The sequence below is a fragment of the Tupaia chinensis genome, unplaced genomic scaffold (assembly GCF_000334495.1).
Source record: "Tupaia chinensis unplaced genomic scaffold, TupChi_1.0 Scaffold143906_1, whole genome shotgun sequence".
Lineage (NCBI taxonomy): Eukaryota > Metazoa > Chordata > Mammalia > Scandentia > Tupaiidae > Tupaia > Tupaia belangeri.
The window spans coordinates 669,509-692,475 of NW_006203757.1; the positions used below are offsets into that span (position 1 = coordinate 669,509).

The 22,967-nt window shown below is 42.3% G+C and overlaps 1 protein-coding gene across 1 annotated transcript in view; it reads right to left on the reverse strand.

Moving 5' to 3' along the window:
- ERC2 (ELKS/RAB6-interacting/CAST family member 2) overlaps positions 1-22,967 on the reverse strand; it is a 604,303-nt gene that overhangs the window by 555,952 nt on the left and 25,384 nt on the right. The window contains exon 2 of the mRNA XM_027767061.1: positions 7,492-8,287. Within this exon, the coding sequence (XP_027622862.1) occupies positions 7,492-8,148 (657 nt within the window). The 5' untranslated portion in view covers positions 8,149-8,287. The remainder of the gene's footprint in view (positions 1-7,491; positions 8,288-22,967) is intronic.

The window sequence follows — 22,967 nt, forward strand, 5'->3', positions numbered from 1 at the left end:
GGGAGAGATTTTCACTATAGGGCGCGTGCACTCGCCAGACAGACAGAGACATAGAGACAGAAAGCGAGAAATCACCCCCCAGGGGGGATGGTCATGCCACAATCCCTTCTCCTCCATTCTCCTCTCGGGATCTTGGGCATGCACGCACACGCGCCCAGCGTGAGTTTTAAGCCACCGGGTCCAGGACGCGAACCGCAGTCAACTACGTGGGAGTCCAGCGACATAGCCATTACGCTAACTGCTGGTTCCCTGCAGAAGTGGTTTCTTATGAGAGCTGTAAGGGAAGGATTATTTAGTACCCAGCCTCTCTTCTAGGCTTGGACATAGGCTGCCTTCTCCCTTTGTGTCTTCATATCATTTTCAGACTGAGTGTGTCTACATTCAAATTTTCCCTTTTTAAAAGGATACAACTCATAGCAAATTAGGATCCATCCTAAAGGCCTCATTTTAACTTCATTACTTCTGTAAATACCCTATAATGTGACTTTCCAAATAAAGTCACATTTTGAAGTACTGGGGGTTAGCATTCCAACATATCTTTGGGAGATGAACACAATTCAACCCAGAACATATGCATTATAAGTTTCCAAGGATATCATGTCTTTAGTTTATATGACCAGAAAAGTCCTCATTGCAAAGAATCATTTCCCTGGACACAGTATGGAAATAATGGCTTTGCAGGAGCCATTGTTCTCAAACTTACAGTAGTAAGAGAAAGGAGCCTAGGAGAACTTGCAAGGATACAGCTGTTCTGTCTGAGCAGTGAAGATGTCTAAGTCCCGCCCACAAACCTAATGGGACCAGACACTCTGGGGCTCAGACTCTGATTCCACACTCAGTACTGAAGGTGACTGAAGTTACATTTGAGTGTCAACGAATAACCAGCAGAATGCAGCTGCCTAACCACCTCCTCAACAGGGTACAAAATGAATTCCTGTCACTCAATCCCAACTGGTACAACTCAACATACCTGGATACTCGCATTGGAAGGAGTACCGTAAAACAGACTTGCATGACCCTTGGTGAAAAGACCCTGTATACAAATAAAAGAAAAAATAATAAAGGAGACAAAGAAATGTGATCTATTTTCACCTTTTCGAGTTTCAGGCTCAAAGTCAGAGTCAATAAATCATATGTTGAAACCAGATCAAAAACTCATATTAATATTGATTTAGAGTAGATTCTTTCCTATTGTGTTAAGCCTGAAATAGAAATTATCACATAACCGTGGCTTAAAAGCGGTAACATTCCCCAGACAGGTTTACTTACACTTCTTAGGTTACATTTCCCAATGACCTTGTCCCACTTCTGCACACACGAGATGGGTAAATATTACATCTAGTACAATCTCCTAGTGTGCGATGCTATTTATACTCATGCGGAGCCTTGGATAGCTAAGCACAATGTAGGAACGTGTCTAAAAATTGCTTTCTGCATATCTAATTTGTATAAAAATCCATTGAAAGTACAAGGGAAAAAAATCCAGGGATATGAAAAGTCAGTAACTTATACACACCAAGCTGCAAAATTCAAGCCTTGAGCTTTCTGAAAATGTTCTCTGTCACGTTTTCTCCTTCTGATCCCTATCATGTAGGTAAACAGAATGGAGATGTAAGGGAAAGACAGAGCTACGGTCTTTTAGAAAATAATTGGGTCACTTTATTCCCTATAGTGGCATTCACTCCACCCCACCCATGACATCTATCGCAACCTCACAGATCATGAGAAATAATAAAGAGGTTGCCTTTGATAGCAGCAGTGCATTCGGTTGCAATATGTTCTCCTCCTTCGCTCCAGATCAGTCTACAGGTGTGACATTGAGAGCATAGGCTAAGGACCTATACCATCCAAAGAATGAGCTGTCCTTAATATTCCACCTGCTCTACTCCAAGAAAGAACATCCAAAAGCAAAAGCACAAGTGACAGCAAAAAGACAATTCTGCATCCATGCTCTCTGGTTTATGCAAACAAGCAAATGATCCACATATCAGCACTGCAAGTCTTAGCAGTACCAAATGTATTCAAATTCATGCAGATCTCTGTGGCTGGGAAGGAGGGCCTTGGAGAGAACCTGAGTTCTCTGGGAACCAGTCCCAGCCCACATAGCAGGAGAGAAGGCGTGGAATATCCATCTAGGAATCTGAGCATGAGTGCTTTGTACATGAGAAATTTGGTCACAACCACCTACCCACTGGCCTCAAGTTTCCACTAGTCCAGTACTTCCTATAACACTGGGAAGGAGTTCAATATTCTCTCTTATATCTGGAGATAGGTTCAGCTCCCTTAGACAGAACTATAAAAACTTGAAAATAAACTTAAAAAAAAAAAAATTGAGGAGCCAGCACGTGGTATGGTGGTTGAGACTCTGGACTTGCACATGGCCAACCATGGTTCAAGTTCCAGACCTGGCAACTTGCTTTCTCATTTCCTTCTCTCTGTCTCTTTCTAATAAGCACAGGTGCCCTATAGCAAACTTTTAAATAATAATAATAAATAATTATTTGAAAGATTGGTGAATGGAAGCTTACTACATTGTACATTAAATTTATAGAACTATGAGTTTCATATACAAGAGCACTTGAGTGTGTTCACCTTCACCCTATCATGGGTCTGCTTCTTATTTCTCTTCTAGTACAGTTCAAATTGTTTTAGGTAATCTGAATTTAGGTTGGTGAAATTTTAATTATCTAAATACCCCTGGAAGAATTACATTTGTAGATGCACTCTCTGGTTGTTGTGGAAAGAAACCACAATCAAATGTCCTTTATTTTATGTTCCTTTCTTCCATAAAAATTTCTACGATTTTTTCCTCTAAAACAGTGGAACCTCTATGTCACATAAAAACCCTTTCTTTTTTTTTTCTTTTTTTTTTTTTTCTGGAGAGGTTTTTTTTGTTTTTTCTTTTTTTTTTGGTATAGGGCATGAGCGTTCTCTAGATAGACAGAGAGAGACAGAGAGACAAAAAGCAAGAAATCACCCCCCCAGGGGGGATGGCCACGCCACAATCCCTTCTCCTCCATTCTCCTCTCGGGATCTTGGGCATGCACGCACACGCACCTGACGTGAGTTTAAGCCACTGAGTATTGGAAATGAACCATGGTCAGCTACATGGGAGTTCAGTGACATAGTCATTACACTAACTGCTGGTCCCCATAAAAACCATTTGTAGGAAAAAGAAATATGTTCCTAATTGAAAATAAAAATCCTAATAAACAAAAATCACATTTTTTTGTTTCTTGTTTTGTTCTGTTGTGTTTGCACATAAACTTACCAGAGAGAGACAGTGAGAGAGGGAACATAAGAAATCATACCCCGCACCAGGGGAGATGACTATGCTATAATCCCTTCTCCTCCATTCTCCTCTCAGGATTTTGGGCATGCATGCACACATACCCAGCATGTTTTTCAAGCCACCATGTCCATCACGCAAACTGCACAGTTGGCCATGTGGGATCTAGCCATCTTAACTTCCACTCCACCTGCTGGCCCCAAAATCAAATTCTTTTTTTTTAATTATTTTATTTAATTTTATTTATTATTATTATTTTTTTTAACTTGGCCAGAGAGAAACAGATAAGAGACAGAAGGAAAGTAAGAAAGCAAGTCACCAGGTTCAGGACTCAAACCATGGCTGGCCATGTGGGAATTCAGCACCTTAACTACCGCACTACCTGCTGGACCCCAAAATCACATTCTTAATCATCCTATCTCAACTATAGTATTTTGTTCATCTAGCATATATGAAGTATGATCTTCCCATTATGTTAAGATTCTATTCACAGCTCAGTGATCTTTTAAGGCGGTAGTGACCACAAAGTTAAGATCTTAGACTCTGGCGTAAAATAGACCAAAGCTTTAATACCTAGCTCTGACATTTACCAACTGTGCAGACTTGGACAATTTGCTTATTCTCTCCCCATTTATGTTTCATCTGCAAAACGAGAAAAGTTCTAGCACCTACCTCAGATGATTGATGCAATCACTAAACAAGATAAACAAAGCTCTAAGCGTGATGCCTAGCACCTAGAAGCTCTCAACAGATGTCTGCTAATAACAATAGCAGCAATAACAGCGATGGGAGCAACAGCAGGATTCCAGATTGTTCCCCAAACTTCCTTTCATCTAGCTCCACTTCTTACCAAACATAAAAACCCCACCGGTAGTGATCTCCCATCTCTCTCTCTTTGAGAGAAACACCCCTCACTCCCTTCAACTGTGTGACTTCCAGTCAAAGGAACTGAAGGGTCAATGGGCTATCTCTAGGTACTCTTCCTCTGCCGTAGCAATCCTTGAAGCTGTACATCAAGACATGGAAACCCGGGTGCCTGAGTCGCTACACAGAGAAGACAAGACCTGCCCTGGAGGGTCACTTTACCAGTTTCATATTTTAGTCAAATATAAAATACGTCTCTGCTGGGTCAAGCCACTGAGATTTGAGGCTTATAGGTCACTGCAGCAGACTCTACTCTATCCTGACCAGTAGGTACTCAGATACCTCTAAAAGGGATACTGATAAACTTCCAAGAATAAAAGCAGATGCTTTAATTTTTAAAAATAAATAAATAAGTAACTTGCTTGGACTGAGTCACAATGGTACAGGTGGTGCAGTGCAGTTGTGTGATACTGGTGCCACGTGGGAGGCCCCAGGTTTGGATCCTGGTTTGATCTGAATATGATGGTGCACCCAAAGGCATGTCTGTGATCCCAGTGGGGAAAGAGCATGGAACGGCAAAATCCTTTCAAAAGTACCTATTCTCTCTTTTTCTGGCATGAAAAATAAATTTAACAAAAGAACTTGCATTTTTGTCAATGTTTATACTCTCTCCTTTGTAATATTACATTGTATTAAAAACAGACTTTTTTTTTTTTTGGAGAGATTTTTGCTATAGGGCGCGTGCGCTCGCCAGACAGACAGAGAGACATAGAGGCAGAAAGCGAGAAATCACCCCCCAGGGGGGATGGTCACGGCACAATCTCTTCTCCTCCATTCTCCTCTCGGGATCCTGGGCATGCACGCACACGTGCTCGGCGTGAGTTTTAAGCCACCAGGTCCGGGATGCGAACCGCGGCCAACTACGTGGGAGTCCAGCAACATAGCCATTACTCTAACTGCTGGTTCCCTTAAAAACAGACTTTTCAAACTCTCCATGCTTCTCCCTCATTTATTAATAAAATGTAAAATAATTACATTTTATTATATTTAGTAAACAGAATAATGCTAGGGTTTTCCCTGAGTCATATATAATACAGTCGCATGTCACCCACAATACCCAAGGCATCCTGTGATCACGGTAGATTCCAGAACAAGGAAAGGATTCACTCACTTCTGACTTCAGAAACCATGAGGCAGTTAAGCGGAATTATGGATATCACCTAGTGTCAACTGAGCTAACCTACATAAAATGGATAAGTGATTTAAAATGTTTTTACTAAAAGCTAAAAAAAAAAAAAAAAAGTTCTATGTGTCATTAAAATTTATCTCCATATATTATTTATTTCATTTTCTCATCCATATTTAATTCGGTCTGCCTGTCACGGAAGACACATACTATATTAGCACAGTGGCATGTCATGGTATCTACACATAAATACACATGTATAACTGGGGATCTGTGCTCGAAAGTAAATGGAATGAGAGAAGCAGAAATCATTGTATTGTAGAATTGACAGTTCACAGAATAGCTTTCAAAGTTTTTACAACTTGTATTATTTCTGCAAGTCGCTAAAAGGTTACACTGCTTTAACCATTTTCTGAAAACTGAAAGAAGAGAACGGCGCTACAGAACTGAGGGAAACGCACTCTGTAGTAGCGGAGTCACAAGGACTTCATGAAGCAGCAAAGGCAGAGACGACAGTGAAGAGCATTAATCTGATTTAGGAGTGAAGAACAAAGCTTTCGGTTCCGACGAAAAAAAATCACATTTCCACATCTGATAACCAGCAATGGCTCTGTCAGATAATCAAAGGGATAAGGTGATTGCTTTCTACACAGAGAAGGAGAATAAAGGGCAGATTTTCACATAAGTCACAAGTGCTTCCATGGGCACATGGATTCCAAAGCAGTGGTAGCTAGGGAAACGGACAGGCAGGTCAGCAGGTGACCCCAAGAAAGACAGAAAGCTTCTTTAGGCCAACATCAAGCCCAATTAGTGGAGAATTACTAATTCAGCTCAGTTAGAGCTATCTCATATTTCTACAGAAAGTGAAATAGCTTTCAGGTATTTTTTTCCTTTTTACAATAATTATTTTATTTAAATTTATTTATTTATTCAGTTAAATTTGACCAGAGAAGGACAGAGCAAGAGAGAGAAGGAAAGTGAGAAAGCAAGTGAGCAAGCCCAGGGCTCAAACTGCGGTCAGCCATGTGGAAGTCCATTGCCCTTACCCACCACCGCACCTGCCAGCCCCAACATTCAGGTATTTTTCAGTCAAACAGCACAGAACCCTCCATTTCTCCATCTCTAAGCACTTTTCTTACCATGAATTTGGGACTTAAACCCATTATGTCTAACTCCAAACCCCTTATGAAAACAGAAGGAAATAAAATGGGCTTCACAGAACAGGTAGGATTTGAAAATGGAGACTGGCTAAGACTGAAAGGAAAGTGACAGGAAGAGGGGTGCTGAGAAGGCCCCCAGTGGAGCGAACAGCGAGAGCAAAGGTGAAGACAAGGGGAATCATGGGAGAGTGCAGGAATTACCAAGAGATGGTGCACAACATGGAGGAGGGGGTACCAGATAAAGCTGGAAAGGTTGGCCCAGGCCTTCCAGTAGAAGTTGCTGTTGGTTCTGTTGAAAAGACAGACCTCCTTCTGGAGCCAATGAGCACTTGTTGAGAGCTCGAAGGAAGAGAAATGGCATAAATACAGGTAGATACTGGAAGGAGGTTGGATGCAAAAAGAGTAAGAAAGTGCTTTATCCACAGCAGATAATGAGCACTGAAGGTCAAAATTTATCGTGTTTCTCGAACATGATAGCAAACCCATTCTATCCCACCCCATTTGGTATTACTCAGTTTGCTACTTAGAGAACAAACTTCCCACATTCCAGAAAGAAAGAATGTTGCTGATGCTTTAAAAAAAAAAAAATCAATGAATGTATCAGTCCAATGTGGCCCTCTAAATGTCGCTGTTAAGGTGTTCATTTGCTTTTGCAGAAATAAACCATTCCTCTTCCATTCAGGAGGTACATCTGAACTACAGTTGCAACTGCTGAAAAAAAATTAAGAAAACAAAATTAAAATATAAACATTAGGTTGAAGAATGAACCTCCCCGCCTTCTGCAACAATGTGAAAAGGTTATTGGAAAATAAGGAATTCACAAGCTGTAACCTCATATTTCCAATGCTCTGCTTTAACATCCAAGTCAAACATACTAAGCCATAACCTTCCCAATGATGACAAACTTTCTTCTACACAGGTATCATCTGCAAAACAGCAACTGCTCAGTGAGAAGCCAGGGCTGAAAAGCACCGAGATGACTTATAACCCACCTGATTTTCTTCATGGGAAACCCTCATCTGCTCCTTGAGAACAGACATCCGGGCTGCTTCTTCTTTCCTCAAGACTCTCTCCTTCTTCAGTTCAGGACTCCAGAATGTCTTGATGCTGTTCATGGAGGACCCTAACTTGCTGTCCTTGATGTCTAGCTCTTTCCGGAGGAGGTCATTCTCCCGCTGGAGTTCCTTGAGCTGGGCTTGCAGATCTAACATTGTGCTATCTCTTACCTGCCTCAACATGGAGGGGACCTGATGGTGGTGGTGATGGGATGAGCTGGTTAGACCACCATGTTGATCCGTGTATGAAAGAACATCTGTGTGGGAAAGTCCAGCAGAAGCGATATTGGGACTACTCCCCATGGCTGTGACTCGACCTCCATACACAGCTCGATTTGTGGCCCTTCCCAGAGTCATAGTGCCCTTTGGGTAAGTTGTTGAAGCCACCCCCTCATGATCACTCAGGTACATGGGTCCAGATGTAGCATAGGCTGCATTGAGGGACTGGATATTCTCCATAGACAGAGTCTTGCCTGTTCCTCCACCTCCCCCACTGCTTGTTCTTCGGTGGCCCAAACGAGGAGACCTTGGCAAACGAGGAGACCTGGAAGGGCTACCTTCCAGATTGGTGATTGTTCTTGCACTTCCGTACATTTTTACTCTACTATGAGGTGCTACTGAAGAGAAGAAATACTATACTAAGCTGAGGTGTAAGCCAATATTTCCACTGTTGGCCAGAATTTCACTGCATTCTTTTCACAGTCTGTACCAGAAAATGACTCCAATCAGAGATCTGCAAAATGAGAATAAAAGGATAATTAAAAACAAACTTCTTTAGAAAACTCTGACTATACCTGCTCTGTATGCACTTTTATATATAGAGACAAAAATGATGATAATGATAGATGAACAATAGCTGGTCATACCTGTGATGTTCATTTTAAAATAAAAGTAATCCCAATACTTTACTTACAACGTGAATACTTTTTATAATTCCCCCCTACCTTGTTCTCAATGAGCAAGGTCAAAAAATTTCAGATCAAAAACAAAGTTCTTTTTCCTTAGGAAAATAAAGCTCTCCATTTGTTCTAAGTTAGAGTTAGGACCTCCAGAAAATTCACCATTGAATTTTCCAACATGGAGACATTCTCTATAAAATAATCCATCCATAGGAACATGCCCCCTATATACATGTATCTGAGCAGTGACTTTGAAAAGATGCCGTGTCCCAGAATGTCAAATATTTGGCAAGCACATTGTTAACTTCCCGTTCAGTACCTACTACAGACATCACTCATCCATCATGATCCTCTTTTCCACTAGGTTCAGAACACTTCTCAATACAACACTCGAAATGGTTTGCCCAATCAACTAATAGTGACAGAAGTTGGAAACTACTGGACATCCTAGAGCTTAAAGGAAAAGAGGTGGGTGAACCAATGAGATGCCTACATATATAGCCAGATCCTCAATATTGTCCCCAGGGAAATCAGCAGTCCTGTCTCTTTCTCCATTCACACACATCTTTCAGACTGGCCTTTTGAGAATGTGCTTCCATTTTGGTTGACCTTAATATTCATATTAACCACTTTGTACCTGTTCAGAAATAACATGGGAGAACTGTACACCATGTTAGGGTTCCTGGTCCCCCAACATCTGAAGAAAAATAGTAGAAGTTCCTTATCAGACAACATTTGGAGCAAACTAATATGAGTTCCTTGTCATACTTACTCAAGAGTTTAAGTACAAGTTTTAGATATCTGGAGCTACCAGGTTGTGCTTGTCCTTTCAATACCAAGAACCAAATGGCCTTAATGGAAATCATTATGATCTCCTGTTCTTCCTCTTAGGGAGTCTTCAGTGTACCTTCTTTTTCTCCATTTTATGACAATAAGAGAACTGGTTCCAGAGAAGGGCAAGCCAAGTTTCAAATTTTCACTCTAACACTGATTAGCTGAGTGACCTTTGTGAATCATTCAACTCTTATGAGCTCCCTCTTACCAATGTATAAAATGCAGGTCATACCACCTTACTCGTATTATTATAAGAAATAAGAAAGTGTTTATAAGACACTTAGTTTGGTTCCAAGCACAGAAACATTGATCGTTTTTGTTAGTAGTGTCTTAATGAGATAAATACATTAGAGCAATATATAGGGGCATCCTTGTTTTCACTTGGCTATCATCCATCCCTCCTCTCAGCCCCCAAACACATACTTTCTGGTAATAGTATCTCTATTTCTCCTAAAGAAATTCCCAACCTCCTATTCACAGTTTATAAGGTTTAGGTAAGACTGAGTCTCTCCACTCTATACTAGAAGGTAACAGGGACAAGAACGTGACCCAAACCTGGACAATCATCATATTCCATCCTCCAGACATGGCAGCTACTTTACGAATAGGTGTGTGACCCATATTGGTCCAAAACTACTCCATACAATGACTTCAGATGGAACAACGGAGAGAGATGAGCTCTTTTTTAAGTTGAAGCTCTGAAGTCTGCCTGGAAAGGGCCGCCCAGACAGTAAAGCAAGTGCAAAGGAAAAGACAGCTAAACTTTGAAGAGCATGAAACCAAGCTGGGGGACAATACTTGGCACTCTGGGTCCAGCAGTCATTGAAACTACATCTATTCCTAGGCCATCTTTGTTACCTAACCCAGGAAGACTGACTGCATTAATGGCCCCAATTCTTTTTTGTTTGTTTTTTCTTGTTTGGCTGGTTGGTTTTTGGTCCCAATTCTTTTTTAAAAAAGAATTATTTAATTTTATTTATTCATTCATTTATTTCAATTTGACCAGGGAGAGAGAAAGAGAAAGAGAGAGAAAGTGAGAAAGCAAGCCACCAGGTCGGGGACCCAAACTGTGGTCAGCCATGTGGAAGTGTCCAGCGCCTTAACCACCATGCCACCTGCTGGTCCCCTTTTAGTCCCAATTCTTACCCCTTCTTTTATCTATGTTCTTGGCAATGACCTCCCGATCTGACTGTAGGCTCAGTCATGGGCTTGCTCTGGCTCATAAGCCAATAAATACAAAGTAAGCAGAGGCCTGAAGCAGCAATTGTGTGTTTACTATCTTGCTCACATCCTCTACTGTAACAATTAGAACATGCCCAATCTAGCCCGATGGGAGATGAGAAACAAAATAGAACCAAGTTGTCCCAGACAACAACTAACCAACCCCAAGCTGTGTAAGTCCAGCCAAGATCAGCAGAGCTCCTAGCCAACCAGCAGCTGCCACAGACGCACGAGCAAGCTCAGCTTAGATCAGCCAAACACCACACACTCGTGGACTACATAATGCTCCTAGTGTATCGCTGATGCTTTGTGCTTGGTTGTTTTGCAGTATTACTGGGGCAATGGATGACCAATACATTTGCCCATACAATTTCTTTGTGCCACATTCCATTCTAGTTGGGGGCTTCCTGTCACTTGTACCCTAAAAAGTCCTCACATACAGTACGAACAAATATTTTCCATAAAGGTTTCTCCTTCCTCTCCAGAGGCCTTTTTCTAACTAAGCAACTTCATTTCAAATGTTTATATTGCTTGGACTGGCCCCATGACCCAGTGGTTATGGAAGCCAAATCCCACATGGCTGACCCCACAGTTTGAGTCCCAGATTCAGTGTCTTGAGGAACACACCAGGCGCATGAGCTGGTGTGCCCCAAATCCTGACAGGATGGAGAAATAGAGAAGAGATTGTGGAGTGACCATGTCCCCTGGAGGGATGCTTTTCCCTCTTCTCCCTCTCTCTCTGGTGAGTGTGTGTGCTCTCTGGCAAAACTGAAAAAGGAAAGGTTGATCTGAGCTTAATTTTACTCTTTTGGAAATATGCAAAAATGATTTTTGTATCTAAGATTATTGCAGGAATAATTTGTTTTGTAAAAGGGGCAATCAACGGTTCCAGCAGTAAGAATTCAGTCACATAAATGATGAGAAAGACAGACAAACAGTGCAACGGTGTGATGGCTGCATGAATATTTAATAAGATGAAAAGATGTTCATGACACACTGGCAGTGAAAGGAAAAGCAAACTACTAAACGTTTTTGTGATTTACTCTCACTTTCAAAAAATACATACACATACCATCTTTAGCAGAAGACAGGAATGACACACATTAAAATGCTACCAGTGGTAGGATTCCAACAGGTTTTCATTCTCTTCCTTTTGTCTATTTGCACCCTCTAAATTTTTTATAATAAAAATATGTACTTTTGGCATGAGGATTTTTTATTCTTTTTTTGGAGAGGTTTTTTTCTTATTGGGCGCGTGCACCAGAAAGACAGAGAGATAGAAAGTGAGAAATCACCCCCCTAGAGAGGATGGCCATGCCGCAATCCCTTCTCCTCCATTCTCCTCTCAGGATCTTGGGCACACACGCACATGCGCCCAGCGTGAGATTAAGCCGCCAGGTCCGGGATTCGAACCGCGGTTGACTACATGGGAGTCCAGTGACATAGCCATTACGCTAACTGCTGGTACCCTGTAATGAGGATATTTTAGATGACTTTTTTCTGTCTATAGTTCTAGCAGTTAAATTAATTTATGTATGCTGTGCTTAGAATCTGGGTATCTAGGTCCTAACTGGGTCACCCTCTTTAGAGTTATCTTCCTAGAAGAAGTGATTAAATCTGCTGTAACTTGGGCTCCACTGTCTCCTCCCTTGTGTCTAGAGACAGATACTTCTGAGGTTTCTGGGTAAGTCTGAGAGCCCCATCTCAAACACTGTCAGATTTACACCCACTCAGGGGCCAGGTGATGGCAGAGCAGTAAAGCAGCTGGACCCACATGAGAAAGGCCTTGGGTTCACGTCCTGAGATCTCCCTGACCAGGCGTGTGTATACCCCACCATCCAGGCCAAATCAGACCAGAGACGGGTCACAGCATGAAGACCCTGTTGGGAGTGCCAGTCTCTCTATTTCTACTTCTGTTTCTTTCTTTTTCGTGGAAGAAGTAAATCATTAAACTTAAAAAAAAAAAAAAATAGGACCAGCCCCATAGTACAACAATTAAGCACTGTACAGAAGGAGTCAGATTGTACCTGGTCAGTCAAGGCTCACGTCCTAGCTCCTGTGACAACACGCCTGACAGGATAGAGAAATGGAGGGAAAGAAGTTGGGGTGAGACCAGGCCCCACTGGGGAGTGTTCTTTTTCTCTATCTCCCTCTCTTCCTCCCCCTTTCTCTTTCGTGCATGCACACACTCCTTCTGGCATTTAAAAAAAAAAAATTATACCCACACAGATTTAATCTTCAGTGATTTTTACCAGCCCAGCTGGCCAAGGTTTTAGATACTGCAACAAACAAACAAACAAACAAAAAGAATCCTGTTCCTTTTGGAAATACACACACATATACAAGGACACAAACATAACATATACCACGAATAGATTTTTAAAATAATGTTTCCTTATTTTAAAAAAGCAACATACGGGGGGCAGCAGGTGGTGTGGTGGTTAAGGTGCTGGACTCCCACATGGCTGACCATGGTTTGAGCCCTGGACCTGGTGGCTTGAAAATCACACCAGGTGCACGTATATGTGTGTGTATCCAAAGTCCCAAGAGGAGACCAGAGGAGAAGGGATCGCAGTGCGGCCATAACCCCTGGGAGGGGGAGGGGGATATCTCTGACTCTGGAGAGCTTACTCACTATATAACCAAAAAACCTTATAAAGGGGTGGAGTGGGGACAATATACATAACCCACCCACAGTAGCTCACAACGCTAATACATGGTGTAACACAGGCTAGGACCATAGGGGAGGGCTGGATTCGATTCCCAGTCCAACCACAGTGTCCCAGGAAGCTGAGACAAGGGGGTCGTAAGCTCAAGAAGCCTGACAGCAAGACCCTATCTGAAAAAAGATTGGGCACAGTGTTAAAGGACAAAAAAAAAAATAAAATAACCAGCAATATACGTTGGCACTCAGCCACAGTGTCCCTGGGCTCTCCTTTGCTGAGTTTGGTATCGAATGTATGCTAGTGTCATAGAATGGACTGTGGGACTAACTTTTCCCATGTTCTAGAACAGCATAATACATAATTCTTCCCTATTCCTCAAATATTTGGCAGAACACATCCATCTTTTCATTTTTCACAGTTTACTGATATATTTTTGGTTTACCACCTATTTTGTATCAATCATCATTAAAATGTCTCTTCGGAAACAGTCTGCCCCATCTAGATTTCTCCGTTTTATTGGTATTGCTCTGTATACCTTTCCATCGAAATTTTAAAAATCACCTCCAGTGGTGTTCCCATTTCATTCCTAATGATTGTCATTTTCATTGTTGTTTCTCTTCACGACAAATGTTTGCCTATTTCCTTAATGTTTCAGTGACGCAGCTTTTGGTTTTATTGAGACACTTTACTACATGCTGTTTCCCATTTCACGGATACTCCTTCATCTGTAGTGGTCTTTTCTACTTCCTGTGGTTATGTTTTGCTTTTTTGCATGGACTATTCACTTATCGTCAATCACATCTTCTAGTGAATGCATATAAGATGATACACTTAGCTGTATATCTCAGGACTGTATGTATAAAACTCCTATTGCCATGTGCATGCTATTTTTCTTTTAAATGTTTTTCTATCTCAGGAATTACTCAAAAGGATATATTTAAATGGCAAGGTGAACAGAATTTTTTTTTAAGAATTATGTTATTTAACTTTATCTACTCATTTATTTATTTTAATTTGACAAGAGAGGGGCAGAGTGAGAAAGAGAGAGAGAAAGTGAGAAAGCAAGCCACCAGGTCCAGGATTCAAACTGCGATCAGCCATGTGGGAGTTCAGTGCCCTTAACCATCATGCCACCTGCCAGCCCAAAGTGGACAGAAATTTTGAGGTAAAACATTGTGGTTCAAATTTGGTGTCACTGGGATCACAGAATATGACAGATGCGTTTTCTAATTTTCAATGTTTGTCAAGACTTTCTAATAGGCCAATAGTTTTCTTAATTGTTAAAAACAACTAATACATAGGGGCCAGCAGGTGGCGTGGTGGTTAAGGTGCTGGACACTCCCACATAGCTGACTACAGTTGAAATCCCAGATGTGGTGACTTGTTTTCTCACTTTCTCTCCCTCTGTGTGTGTGTGTGTGTGTGCGCGCGTGCACAATCATGCGCACATGCATGTGTGTTTCTCTCTGATCAAATTAAAATAAATGAATGAATAAAATTAAAATAATTTTTAAAAAAATAACTAATACATTATTATAAAAATTTGGAAAATACAGATATGCAGAAAGGAGAACATGAAAATACTTTCAACCCTTCACTCATAGAAAACCTCTTTTAACAAGTGAATGTTGCTGCTTCTAATTTAAGTGTGCATAATTTTAGACAAAAATCAATATTGGGGACCAGCAGTTAGCATAATGGCTATGTCGCTGGACTCCCATGTAGTCGACGGCAGTTCGCGTCCCAGACCCAGTGGCTTGAAAGGCACGCCGGGCACGTGTGCGTGCTTGCCCAAGATCCCAAGCGGAGAATGGAGGAGAAGGGATTGCGGCGTGGCCATCCCCCCTGGGGGGAGTGATTTCTCACTTTCTGTCTCTATGTCTCTCTCTGTCTGTCTGGCGAGCACACGCGCCCTATAGCGAAAACCTCTCCCCCCAAAATAAAATCAATATTGTATTATTTTTTGTTGAACTGACAGAGGGGTATGCACTTGCCAGAGAGAGACAGAGAGAAGGAGAACTCACCCCCCCAAAGAGGTGTGATCACATTGCAATCCCTTTTCTTCCATTTCTTCACCTTGTCAGGATCTGGGAACCCGTGCACATGCATCGGGCACGTTTTTCAAGTTGCAAGGGTCAAGATTCAAACTGCAGTCAGCCATGTGGGATCCAGCTCCCTTAACAACTAGGCTATGGGACTGGCCCTAGTATTATATTCTATATACAGTCTTTACTCTTGTTTATCTCAATGCTTTATTCTCAAGATCATTTTCTTTTTCCACTTAACATAAACACCATAAAATATTTTATAAAAACATGGTTTTAAATGACCACCAGGAGTCTCCAAAGATGACCAGCAAAATTCCTCTCTTTCCTTTACACATGTCTCTTTCCTTCCATCAAGAACTTTATTCTGGGAACCAGCAGTTAGCGTAATGGCTATGTCGCTGGACTCCCACGTAGTCGACCGCGGTTCGTGTCCCGGACCCGGTGGCTTAAAACTCACGCCGGGCGCGTGTACATGGGTGCCCAAGATCCCGAGAGGAGAATGGAGGAGAAGGGATTGCGGCGTGGCCATCCCCCTTGGGGGGTGATTTCTCGCTTTCTGTCTCTATGTCTCTCTCTGTCTGTCTGGCGAGCGCACGCGCCCTACAGTGAAAATCTCTCCCCCACCCCCCCCCAAAAAAAAGAACTTTATTCTATTTCACCTTAAATCTGAACTGGCTCTTTGTGACCTGCTTAGACCAACAAATGCAGTGAAGTGACACTGTTCCAGCTCTGAGCCTCACTCTAACAAGGCCTGGAAGTTTCTGTTTTTACTCCTTTAAGGCCCAGCTGCCATGATGTAAGGAAGTCCAAGCTATCCTGCTGGAAGGAGAAGCCACACAGCCAGGTCCTGGAAGATGACACACCACAGGGAAAAGCAGGCCACATGCAGGAGAAACCAAGGACCCCAGACATCCCGAAATTGCGCATGTAATTTAACTTCTCCCAAATAATTCTGTCAACAAAACCATTATCAGAATGCCTGAAATATTTTACTGGACATTTGTATCTATTGATGCAATAAGCCTTTTTTGAACAACAGTTTTATTTCTGGTGTTAAATGCTAGGGATAAAGCAGTGATTGAGATAGTTATGGTTTCTGCCTATGAGAAAGTTACTTTCTAAAATAAACTTTCTATTACAGAGCTTTCTTCATCTCAAATCTAACCGAATTCGAGGGGAAGATGGTTACAGAACTAGGAACTACTTTAAAGGCACATGAAACTGACCCAAAAGAATCAGAATTGACCTTTAACAGGGAAATGCAGGAAATGAAAATGACTGGTTGGAGTTTGGGCCCTAGTAAGCTAAAACATCAATATAAACCAGTATTTATTTTTCATACCTCAATAAAGAAGCCAGAATGCCGGGGCCAGCAGGTGGCATGGTGATTAAGGCGCTGGACTCCCATATGACCGACTATGAGTCAAGTTCCAAACCCAGTGACTTGAACTCACACCAAGCACATGTGCGGCCAAAATCCCAAGAAGAGAATGGAGGAGAAGGGACTGCAGCATGACTGTCCCCCTGCAGAGGGTGATTTCTCATTTTCCCTCTCTTCGTCTGTCTCTCTCCAACGAGCACACAGGCACTATGGCAGAAACCTAAAACAAAAAGCCAGAATGCCAAAAGGAACATGAGTCAGCCACCAGCAGTCTGTATGATGAAGCTGGAGGAACAGCTGACTGCTGCACCACCAAGATAACACCAGACAAGAGATGTTGTATACAGTCCCACAGAACATAGCAAAGCAAAGGACACCCAATGTAACAGGGAAGGGCCGGCTCCACGGCACAGCAGTAATGCACTGCTCTGGAGATGCTGGATCCACGTGGCAACTACAGTTCAAACCCCTGGCCCAATCAGCCTGAAACACACAGGGTCTGTGTGAGAGTGTCCAAGATCCAATGGTCTAGAGGGCTGGCGGAAGAGACTCGCAGCCTGCCCAGACCATGTGGAGGGTGCTCATCTTTCTCTCCCTTTCACTGTCATGTACATGCACACTTTCTATCACGAATAAAGGGAAAAATGTTTTTAATGTCACAGAATGATTTTTTCACCACTATACATCTGCTTTGTTACAATAAATATTATTATAATTAGTGACTGGTCCCATATCTTGTTAGCTAAAGGGACGCTAAATCCCACATGACCGAACATGGTTCAAATCATGGCCCCTGCAGCTTGAAAACCATGCCAGCCAGGAGTGTGTACATGCACGTCCAAAATCATGGCAGGATGGACACATGGAGGAGAAGGGATTGTGGCATGACCATGCCTCATCTGTCTCTCCCTCTCTCTTGTCTCTGTGTCTGTCTCTCTCTGGTGAGTGTGTGCCCTACCTGGCAACCAAAAAACTAAAATAAAATAAATTTTAATTAGCAACCTAGGCTTAACATTAGTTGAGAATAAGTTTCTTCCACCAAGTTTATAAAAAACAGGGGTGGTGGGACCAGCAGGTGGTGTGGTGGTTAAGGTGCTGGACACTCCCACATGGCAGACCGGGGTTCCAGTCCGGAATCTGGTGGCTTGCTTTCTCACTTCCTCTCTGTCTCACTCTCACCCTCTGTCTCTCTCTGGTCAAATTAAAAAATAAATGAATGAATAAGTAAAAAATAAAATAAATAATTATACAATAAAAAAAAAGGGGGGTGGTTTCCCAGGACCATTTCACCCTTAAAGCCGCAGCGTATAGAGTGATGTCAATTCATGGAAGAGCTAAAGACTTGGTTGACAAGGTAGGCCAAAGGCAGACACCCATGGCTTTCGCGTCCCCCTAAACCTCACGATTTCTATTTGTTCTTCTGAGTCACTCACACCCCCCACTCCCCGCCCAGCTGTGTTTAAGTTCCCTGATATATTTTAAGGTACTTGTTTTGACACTCAGGCACTTTTTTTTCCTGGTTGTCTCCTAATTTCTTGTCTACCCTGACTTTTTTTTTTTTTTTTTTTCAGTTCTGTAAAATGAATCTCTGAGAGAGAACAAAAAGATCAACTTTATTCAGCAATCAATAATGCAGTAATGTCTTCTATTTCCCATTACTGATGACAAGAAAACCATTTTGAAGCATTTCCACCCACCTATAAATATGTTATAGGAAATAAGATAGCAAGTGAAATCTTGTTTTAAATACTATTACAGGGGAAACCAGCAGATGGCAGAATGGTTATGTCACTGGACTCCTACTTAGTCAACCACGGCTGGAGTCCAGGACCCAGTGGCTTAAAACTCATTCCAGGCTTGACTAAGAACAAACAAACAAACGAAAAAAGCAACAACCCTCACACTGGGCATATTTGCATGCATGCCCAAGATCCCAAGAGGAGAATGGAGAAGGGATTATGGCATGGCCATCTCCCCAGGGGGTGATTTCTCACTTTCTCTCTATCTCTGTCTCCTGTGAACTCACATGCCCAATAGCAAAAATATCTCTTAATAAGTAAATAAATAAACAAAATAAATACTATTATGAAGCAAGATGGATTTACTCATTGGAGTTTCTTATAAAAAATCTTTAAAATACCTATCATTCTTATTTATGTGTGATGTGCAATTGTAAGTATAAATTATTAATTAGATTAAACTGTGCATAGAAACAGATAAATGTTGCTGACATCAAAGAAATTATGACACCAAATAAGTTAGTTGCGGGACCAGCAAATGACATAATGGTTACGCTGCTGGACTCCCATGTAACTGACGGTGGTTCAAGTTCTGGCTTAAAACTCAAGCCGGGTGCATGTGAGTGTGTGCCCAAAATCCTAAGAGGAGGGGGTGGAGGAGAAGGGATTGCGGTGGGGCCATTCCCCTGAGGGGGGGGTGATTTCTTGCTTTCTGTCTCTCTGTCTGTTTCTATCTCTCTGGCCTATAGCAAAAGATCTCTCAAAAAAAAAAAAAGAAAAGAAAAGAAGTACTTGCACAATACCTGTCACTTTAAAAGCACCTCGTGAATAAAATTTCAAGTCCAAGGGTTCTGTTTAAAGTTTAAAAAAAAAAAAAACTTGTAAGAATGCTTTCTCTAATTGCATATGGATTCATAAATAAAATATACACTTATCCACTCAGACTCTTAAAAGGTTTAAGGACTCTTGAATTGTAAGCTCAGAGGCAGAAGAAGGAGGGGTGGTGGGGGAGACTGAACAGAGTCTTGATTCCCGTCTACCTCAAGTGCCTCAGACTACCACGGTCTAGAATGGTCTATTTTAAGACAAAAGCACTTCCTGCTATCTGCTCTAAATTAGGTTAAGTTTATTTCCACAGATCTCAGCCTCAGCCCATCACCTGAGTCCTGCTGACAGACCGTGTGAGCTGAGATCATCAGTATCTCCTAAGATTTAGTCAACTGAAAATAGCTTTTCTTTTTTTTTTCCTTTTCTGATCAGCATCTCTAACTTTTTAAAAATTCTATGTCATGGACCACATTTACTCCAAGAACCTTCCTAGAGGAAGACATGGTGCAGAACAGATCCCAAGCAAGAAGTGGCTGCCCCGGAGCCACAGGTCACCCGCAGGTGTGTTGTGTACCACTGGCACACCGTTATTTAGAAATCTGATCTGGTTACTGACACAGAGATACAGACACTTCACGTTAACATCCAAATGTGGGCTTCTCCAGAAAAAAATCGGATAATGTTGGACCCAGTTGCCTACATGGCCATGACTTGTTAGAGCCAATGAGTGACGACCCCTTCAAGAGGGGGTATGAACCCTCCAGCTTGCCGTAGCCCCATCCACTGCCTCTTAGCTTGTCTGACTCCCCTTTTTCATGCTTGTTCCTGCAGGTGTTTACATCTTTGACTACTTGTACCTACATAAAAAAAATCTTAAATAAGGATTCATTCTCCTTCAAGACCCAACTCAAGTTCAGTTCAAAGTCCTGTCCATTCTACCTCCAGAATCTCTCTTGAATGTGTTCCCTTGTTTCCACATTTACAATCACCGCCCTCTTGCACCAACACGTCTCTTGCTTAAGCTATCCTACCTAAGGTACTTCTCCTTTTCTATCACCTACTCTGTTTCTTAAAACCCTTTGAAGCTTTCCAGTGCTCTGTGGACATGGCCAAAATCCTTCCCATGGCCTGAGGTACTGCAGAATCTAGCTACTGCCAGCTAGCCTCTCCCGCCCTCCCTCACTGCCCTCTCCTTCAGTGACTCTGACCCAGTCTTCTGCTGTTCACATCCGTCAAGTCCCTTCCTGTCTTGGCTTTCATGTGTGCTGTTCTCGTTGCAGGACTAATTCCTATTTAGCAATTAGATCACGGCAGCTGATAATATACCTCCACAAGATCTATTCCATCCAAAGCAGGTCTCTTGTTATATTCCCTCAAAGCATAATGCTGTTTACTATGGTATGAAAAGCATGGACTAGTGGGGAAGAATGGCTTGCTTCTTTTTACTAATAGAAATTGACTTTATTGAGACCAGCGGTTGGCGTAATGGCTATGTCGCTGGACTCCTATGTAGTCAACCACGGTTCGAGTCCTAAACCTGGTGGCTTAAACTCACACCGGGTGCATGTGCGTGCATGCCCAAGATCCTGAGAGGAGAAGGGAAGAGAAGGGATTGCAGTGTGGCCATCCCCCCGGGGGGTGATTTCTCGCTTTCTGTCTCTCTGTCTCTGTCTTTCTGGTGAGCACACACGTCCTATAGCAAAAATCTCTCCAGAAAAAAAGAAAAATTAACCTAAAAAAGAAATTGACTCTGGAAACCCTGCCATGCTGTCTGGAGCCTGTGAAGTAGGCCGTGATGCTGTGTACCATGCTATAACTCATAAAAAGTCCATGTGTTCTAGAGAGTTCCCCACAAGCAGACACTAAGACAGGACTGGTGAAGGGGCTCATTTAGGAAGTAGTCCCCAGATGTACTGACAGGACAATCTGGCACTAAAACCAGGAAGTGAAGGAAGTCAATATAGGGTACATTTTCAAGGAGGTTTCTGCTATGGACAACAGGGCTCAGTCCTACAGAAGGAGTTTGAGAAGAACCTACCTTGTAACTATACTGCTGAAAGGCAAAGGAACTCATCATTGGTTGATGGCTGTTCTCCTGGCCCTTCCAGTCTGCACTGCAAAAAGGCCAAGAGAAAGCCATGTTGTTCTCATACAGGCCCTGAGTGCTGAGAAGGTGTGGACAGGGCACTGAGGGCATCTACTACCCACACGTGCCACATCGCTGTCTCAGCACGACCTTTCTTTGCAGGACTACACTGTGAGGACCACAGAGGGATGTGCAGAACCTTGTGACCAGAAGACCAACCTCAACAGCGACACCTTGTGGTAGCAATGTGCGCTCATGTCGTGGATTGGCTGGATAACCCATTTCCAGGTCCAGTGTGGGATTTGTATCCATATCGCCCTTACTTCGGGACAACAGAAGCCCAGGAGTTGGGGGTAGAGGAAACCATGACAAGTGAGGAAGGTCGGGAGTGGGGGCTGCTAATGAAGAGAGCCAGGATTTCTAGCTAAGCTGGCACTGGGATACAGCATTTTGGGTTTAATGGAGATAAATGATACTCGGAGCAAGGGTTTGGTTTGGTTTTCTCTTATAATATATTTGTTCTTATCTTATTCATTTTTATAAACTTTTTTGCTAAGGTATAACATACATATGATCAAGAGAAATCTTAATTGTACAGAATGATCAATTCTTTTTTTAAAGACTTATTTTATTTAACTTCATTTATTTATTTATATTTTTTCATTTGACCAGAGAGGGTCAGAGAGAGAGAGAGAGAAAGAAAGCAAGCTGCCAGGTCCAGGACTCAACCGTAGTTGGCCACGTGGGAGTCCAGTGCCCTTAACCGCCATGCCACCTGCCGGACACCTGCCAGTCCCGAGAATGATCAGTTCTTATAAACACACCTTTACCACTACCCCATCAGCAACATCATTAGCAACCCAACAGTCTTTCTCACATTTAATAACCCACATAAGACCAAAATCATTCCACACATCATAATTCTGTATTAATTTCTGTCACTGCTTGTTGGGGTTTCTCTTCCCTACTGAAGTAAACTCTTACCCTGCACCCCAGGTTTTAACACTCATTCTAACATTTGTGGGGCACATTACAAGAGTACAAATGGAGGCCCATGTACCATATGTCTATACATTTTTTAAACGTCTGTGTGTGCATGTGTGTGGTAAAATGTTTGTGTGTGAGAGAGAGAAAAAGAAAAGCGCTCCCCAAAGGGGTCTGGTCATGACATGATGCTCTTTCCCCAACCCTCCAGTTTCTCCGGAGCTTGGATACCCACGTGTACCAAGCTTGTTTCAAGCTAATGAGACCAGGGATCTTGAGCCAGAGAAGGCCATGTGGCTTCCAGTGGCCACTGACTGTGCCACCAGGCAAGACCTGTCCATAAATTTAAAAGTTTAAATCAAGCTAACAAACTAGTAAAGAAAACACACTGTCCTTCTACCTTGACAAATACAAAGATGGGGAAGGAGAGGTTTGATTTTGAACTCTGAATTCTAAGACTTTTCAGAGTTCTAGCCAAAATGTTGTAGTAAGAGGAAGGCCTGTCCTCAGCCAACTCCCTTCTCTCCCAGCCCTGGCTCAACCACCCCCCGAGAGGCTTCACACATTTAAACTCCACAGCTTGCATGCTAGGTCAGCCCAGCTATACCAGCAGTGGACAACTTTTTTCTGCAAAAGACCAAAGAATAAGTATTTTAGGTTTTGTGGGCCATTCAGTCTTGTTAGAACTACTCAACTCAGCCATTTCAACAAGAAAGCAGCCCTGGAT